Here is a 6,597-nt window from a genome sequence, read left to right as displayed (position 1 = left end):
AATTATTAATTAGTGTCAAGATTTCCATCAGTCCAATGGCCTTCTCTCCTATGCTACTGCTTTGTCTTTGCATATGTGAATCAAATGGCGTCTTTATTGGTATGGAATTGAAGATAAAAGGAAAAGGAGGCAATTGTCATTGAACACTGGTAATTTGTTGACCATGACCTATAGATGCCTTCATGTTGCATCTCATTAGGAAGGAAATTTTTTTGACCAATTGGACATGTAGGATATTTGAACTCTGAAAATTGATGTTATACTTTAAAAACATATTTGTAGCCTCTGAATAATAGCACTATGTTTATGTCTCACTTAAGATTTATTAGCTGAATCAGATGACAATTACTAGAGTTGATTATATTGCACTTGAATCATGAAGTAGAGAAGAATATAAAGAGAGAATTTTTTGCGCAAAAGAAGTAACTCTTTGCATATCATAAGGTATTCTTATAGTTCTTAAAATAAGATTAAAAAGGGTGTTAGTTAGTGTCATGGCAAGAATCAGCATTATGCATGCAACCACAATATGCGACCACTATAACTTTCATCCATAGAAGCATCCTCTTTAGTGGTAAAGGCTGCATATATCTTGCTCTCTTTAGGTCTTTCAGTGACGGCAGTTCATACACTTTCTCGCTCATTTACTCTTATCATTTTATCAATTTAAATTTAGGGAAAGTTTTCAAACTCACCATACATTGTATTTTTATCATTATTCACACTTTTTCCATATAGATATTTATCTTTCGACCCTTACATTTTGCTTAAAATACCTCAAAATTACCGTGATGTTAATTTTCCTAACGGTTTGTTATCATATAAATGAATTAAAATAATTGTAAATACAAAATAATCTTAATACACTTGAATAAGTTCTTTTTTTAGCTTAAGATAAAAATATATAAAGAATTAATTTTGCAGGCCACATGTCCACCTTCTTCTCGCCTTAATTTTTTGCTCGTCAAGAGTAAATCCGCAAGAATTGTCTTTCCTAACAAAGGGTGTCATACTCATTAAAATTGGGATTTATATATTTTGGGACTGGATTTGTAAGCTTCATCATGTATTCTAAGTTTTAAAGTTAATTTAGGGGTATTTTTAATATTTTAATTTGTTATTTTTAATAGTAGCTGAATATTTTTTATTTTGTTAGCTGCTGTGAGGGTAAAATTTAACTCTTTATGGCATTACATGTAAAATTCAGGGGGGTTAAATAATAAATATCCACATGAGAGAATGTGGATGATTAAAAATATAAAAATAAAAACAAAAGGGTAAGGTAAGGCTTTTTTTTTATATATATATTTCCCTTAAATCTATTAAGCTGTTAACAACTTTTTCATATGATCACATGTTTAATTTTCTTTTAAAATTAATTCAATTTGCTTGCAGCTTCTCATGAGTTTACTTGATGGCTAAGGATGAAAGAGCTGAAAGAGATGAGTAAAATAAATTTCAAATAGAGACATGGAAGGACACCTAAGGCCTCTTTTAGCAAGAGTCCTATGAGCTTTCTCCATGCCTTTCTATTTTATTAAGGAAAAGTCACTGGAATCTACTCAAGCTTTATACCACAAACCACTAGCATCTATGAGGCATCCCACAAGGACATGTCTCTTCATCTCCAGTTGCACCAAGTGGCATTAATTTCCTCCTCATTTTTCCTTTTACATTCCAAAATTTAATCCTTCTTCTTCTTCTTTTTTTTCTAAACGCAGATGTCTCATAGATTTGAAAAAGAAAAACTGAGAGAGAGAGAGAGAGAGAGAGAGAGAGAGAGAGAGAGAGAGAGAGAGAGAGAAAGAAAGTGGTGTTCCTTCATAACTCCAGCAATGCAGTGATGGAATTGAAGTATGGCATTTAATTAGGGAGGAGGAATTCCTCTTGGACATAGATTCTTTTTGCAGAAAGGAGCAACGAAAAGAGGAGATGTCCAAGCAAATGTTAGTAGCTTTCTCAGGAAGAATAACTCACACTTGTGTAAAGATAAAGGAGTTGCAGTAATTGAAAATTAACCCATTAAAACTTAGAGGGACCCAAGAAGAAGACACGATCATGCATTAGCGAATGGAGAATTAATAATGCAGCATCAGACCAATAGGAGGGCTCAAGAGGGTACATCAAATTGCATCAAAGATAGGACAAAGCCTTGTGATGTGTAAAGATGCGCATGGCGTATTATTCTAGTTAGGGTTTTTCACCTATATGAAGCCTATGACTCTCTTCCCTATCCTAAGTGGCCATTGTTGTGATAATAAAGAGTGAGGACGAAGAAGAAGAAGAAGAAGGAGAACGAGAAGAAGAAGGAGGAGGAGGAGGAAGAGGAGAAGGAAGAGCAAAAGGTAGGTACGTAGCTCGAAGCAGTGGGCAACAACCTCGAAGCTAGTCCAAACTAGTGGGAGGTTGTGTGCGAGATGGCGCGCGGAAAAGTCCAGATGAAGCGGATCGAGAACCCCGTTCACCGCCAGGTCACCTTCTGCAAGCGCCGGGCGGGGCTGCTCAAGAAGGCCAAGGAGCTGTCGGTGTTGTGCGACGCCGACATCGGCATCATCATGTTCTCCACGCATGGAAAGCTCTATGAGCTCGCCACTAAGGGGTAGGTATATTATTTCCCTCGCTCCCTTCCTTCCTCCCTCCCTCATCAAGTATATATAATATATATATATATATTAAAGTTTTTTCATAGTTGAACTGATCGAGAGGAACATTTTAATTTCTTGGGACTGTTGAAGAACGATGGAAGGACTGATCGATAGGTACAAGAGTGCATGTGGGGATGCTCAAACTGAAGGTCCTGAGCTCAGCCAACCACAGATGGTTAACTTCTTACCCTTTAAATTTAATTAATTTGCAAACTATATATATATATATATATATATATATATATATATATATATATAAAAACAAGATATAGGTTTATATTGCAGTCTTTCAGTTTTTTGTTTGTTTTGTTTTTGCTTTCTTAGTGGTGTTTGCTCTTGCAAAAGTAGTGTAAGGAATGTGGGTATAATAAAGGGGTTGGATAGAGATTCGAATAGAGAGCAGAGAACATACACATAAAGAACCTACAAGAATATGTATGTATATATATATGTAGGCCTATCACTGCATGCATCAAGTTCTACCGTACAATTCGGAAGTATAAATGAGAGAAATATGATGAGAGAGTCACAAACTATATTAAAGTGAGTTCATATTACACTAATAAGATGTAGGGAACTTCATTTAAGTAGCAAGTTGATGGGGAATATGATTTTAGGGATAGCTAGGGTTCCCCTTGGAATCATTAAGATCATGTGGATTGAGAAATAACCTACCAAGTTAAACTGTCGCTTTTGAACAAGAAACTACTAAAATACATAAAAGGATCGTTGGGTTTTTTGTGTTTCAAGATGCAACATCTATAATGTTAAATAAGAAATCGATATAAATAATAAAATTTATGGCCTTCTCTCTTTTCTTCCCACAAGAGATTGAAAGAATTCGTTTAACGTCCATTTAGTTGAAATGGATGTCAAAATCTTAATTGGAAACAATATTTCGTGGAATTCATGAACTAAAAATTGATTTTTGTATTGCATTTTATATGTGTAGATGCAGTTTTTTTTTTTTCAAAACCATGAAGTTAAACAGCCCCAAAGTGTAGGAACGTAGAATATCATAAAAATTAGAATTATAGGAGAGAGAAAGAGAGTAAATGATACCTCGGAAGATATTAGTCCGACAACAATGTCAGTGTCGTCCATTTTCTGGGCACCACTCATGTCATTCTTGACATTATACTCTTTATACCTGTCATTTGACTCTACTGTAGAATTTGAATGCTTCAATACAATAGATACATGAATGAACTTGTAATTTGAATGCTTTAAGAGATCATCAGTATTCAGAAGTGTATCAGACAAAAGACGTTTAAATTTTCTTCTAGACAAAGATGTCTGCATTCTGAACACTTTATCAAGTGCAATAGTGACACTAATAGATTAAGTGCCAAAGCATTAATAGCCAATTTGGAGTGATATCTTCTTAATCAGTTCCTTCCACATTCCAACATTTATTCTTGGACCCGGAAATAAAACCATATGACCTCCTATGCAGCCTTTTCTTGTAAGGCATTTATGTCACAAATGGTGAAGAATTTACTCTGGTAAACATGTAGGGTCTATTACTTAGTAGGTTAAGATTTTGGATCAATTAGTTGGTCTTTTAATACAGTGTCGTGGGGCATCCTCTTATCAATCATTTGTGCATGTACTTACCTCCAGCCTCACCTGATGGGAAAAGAAACATATTCTTGTTAGGAGGGGCTTTTAGAAACCAATGCATTTCAATGGATATAGGCAGCAAACCTCTCCATTGGTCCACAACAAAGTGGTGGGGTTCCAAGCTAGAAGAAAGAGTTTTGAATTACATGCAGGCATCTTTATAATAATCCCTTTATAAAATTCTTTAGAAATTTAATTATCTCCAAGAGACATGGGCATTAATGTATCTATCTTTGGATAGCCAAACACAAGGAAAGCAACAACTTTAAATGTTGCATCTTTACCTTAATTATTTGCTTACATAAAAGGAATGGTGATTAACTTTTTGAAGCTTTATATTACATTTTTTTCAAGGTTTATATAAAATAACTTAATAGAAGTTACTCATAGTAGTACACAAGGTTTTGTTTCCTAAAATAACTGAAAGAAAGTACTGTGATTTGTCAGCAACCTTGCAATGGTGATCATTCATCTCGCAATTGTAATTTTCTAGATTAGAATTAATTTTTCATCTATGAAGCATGAAGCAAGACATAAACTGAAAACAATAAAAGAACGAAGTATTTTTCTCATGATCTGCACTATATTTATATAAGCAGGAGTCTGAACAAGAGGTGAGGATGTTAAAGCAAGAGATCAACCTATTACAGAAGGGTCTGAGGTAATCCTCCATGCTTACGTATTATTAATGAATTGTTGTTTTATTATAGCTGAAACACTAGCTTGTCTATCTTCTTTAAGTACTAAAGTACTTTCAAGTTGCCACTAAAATTTACGTGTATGCTTACAAATTTATCCAAATAGATTGATAAAATGAACATATGAAGATTAATCAACAAAGCAAGAACAAACATAAACACATGAATATAGTTGTTCATGAAATCTATTTATACAGAATGAAATTTTTAAATGTCGATAGGTACATGTTTGGCGATAGAGCGACTGAACAGATGACACTAGAAGAATTGCTTGCCCTAGAAAGACATCTAGAGATCTGGATGTACAACATACGCTCTGCAAAGGTAAGTAGCTAACTAGGTTTCATATGCTTGCTGATATTAATTTCTAACCCTAAAGTTTGCATATAACTAATGTTAAACCTCTCATGAACAGATGCAGATAATGTTCCAAGAGATCCAATCACTGAAAAATAAGGTAGTTGAAATCTCCGATGCTTTTAATTAGTTTTTAGATATTCATTAATAAATTTCTTTCTTATAGTAATTTTTTGTTACACAGGAAGGCATACTGAAAGCCACTAATGAGTTTCTCCAAGAGAAGGTTAAACCACATGCTAAACTTATCTTTTACCAATGGCTTAATGTTCTAAGTATACACAAGGGAAATTTATCAAAACCACCAATATATATATTTTGCTTTTATTATCATCTGACTCTTGTATTTTGCTTTTAATGCTTAAGTATATAGAAAGGTTAAAATTAACCATCAAATCGAATGACAGTAATATAAAAAACTCTTGAGTAAGCTTTCTAAGGTTAAGGTAAGTAAAAATTAGGGGTGTTTTAGGTATATTAGTTGGTTCTCGCCGGGGTCGGTGTTTGAGATTCAGTAAAAGTAAAAATTGTAAGGTGTTAGTTCTAATAAATGTTCTTATATACTACGACCTAATCTTTTTTTATCTCATTCTTTTATTTAACTTGTTTACTAATGTTGCAGATAGTAGAGCAACATGGGGTTTTTGACATAGCCCCAATGGTAGCACAGCAGAACTGGCATTTTACTGAAGCCCCAATTGTAGATGGCATAACTTACCCACTAACCATAGAGAATGACTATTCCAATTGTAGGGGCTCAGAGATGGGCTATTCCTACTGATAGCAATAAAGCTTGAGGGACTTACTTTGTTAAAAGGTTTTAATATTTGTCAGTGTGTAATCAGAAACTGTGTCTGTGTCTGTGTTTGTATCTGTATAGTCTTGTGATCCCTCGAGCTCTCATTCCAACAGCTACTACTACTACAACAACAACAACTACTACTACAATAATGTTGGAAATTTGTTGTGCTTTCTTATCTTGTAAAAGACCCTATTAGGGTTTAATGCCATTGATCTAGTTATGTTGCACCTTTATTTTTATTTTTTTCTAACTTTAATTTCTTTAGCAAGGAATTCTTCTTACCACCCCTTTTTTTTGTACGTAAAGCAAGCAACTTTATGGAGGTGCTCTTTTCTTTTCTTTTCTTTTTCTTGAAAACAATCAGATTAATCCTCATGAGCAGCCCTAGGATGCAACAGGGTTGCTTATCAACATCTGGGCCTTCTTTAAGATTAGAACTTGTTCACCAGGGCCAGACCTTTAACACTCAAAC

General features: G+C 34.2%; 1 protein-coding gene across 1 annotated transcript; it reads left to right on the top strand.

The window, feature by feature from the left end:
• The first annotated feature begins 2,264 nt into the window (after positions 1 to 2,264).
• LOC140772375 (MADS-box transcription factor 26) lies at positions 2,265 to 6,332 on the top strand. Its single transcript, XM_073114425.1, has 7 exons — positions 2,265 to 2,599; positions 2,736 to 2,820; positions 4,868 to 4,929; positions 5,188 to 5,290; positions 5,382 to 5,423; positions 5,508 to 5,549; positions 5,946 to 6,332. The coding sequence occupies exons 1-7, from the start codon at positions 2,418 to 2,420 to the stop codon at positions 6,102 to 6,104; spliced, it is 675 nt and encodes a 224-aa protein (XP_072970526.1). The 5' UTR covers positions 2,265 to 2,417; the 3' UTR covers positions 6,105 to 6,332.
• The last annotated feature ends 265 nt before the right edge of the window (positions 6,333 to 6,597 follow it).

The sequence above is a fragment of the Typha angustifolia genome, chromosome 12, assembly GCF_048772165.1.
Source record: "Typha angustifolia cultivar Huaian chromosome 12, ASM4877216v1, whole genome shotgun sequence".
Classification (NCBI taxonomy): Eukaryota; Viridiplantae; Streptophyta; class Magnoliopsida; order Poales; family Typhaceae; genus Typha; species Typha angustifolia.
Note: the sequence above shows the minus strand (reverse complement) of the source record. Positions and strands in the feature narration are given on the sequence as shown.

What these genes read in the sequence shown, in the direction of transcription:
- LOC140772375 (XM_073114425.1), top strand. Translation starts at nt 2,418, where the DNA reads ATGGCGCGCGGAAAAGTCCAGATGAAGCGGATCGAGAACCCCGTTCAC. An exon ending in TATGAGCTCGCCACTAAGGG is followed by an intron (nt 2,600 to 2,735) that starts GTAGGTATATTA and finishes GGACTGTTGAAG; the next exon opens with AACGATGGAAGGACTGATCG. An exon ending in TCCAATCACTGAAAAATAAG is followed by an intron (nt 5,424 to 5,507) that starts GTAGTTGAAATC and finishes TTTGTTACACAG; the next exon opens with GAAGGCATACTGAAAGCCAC.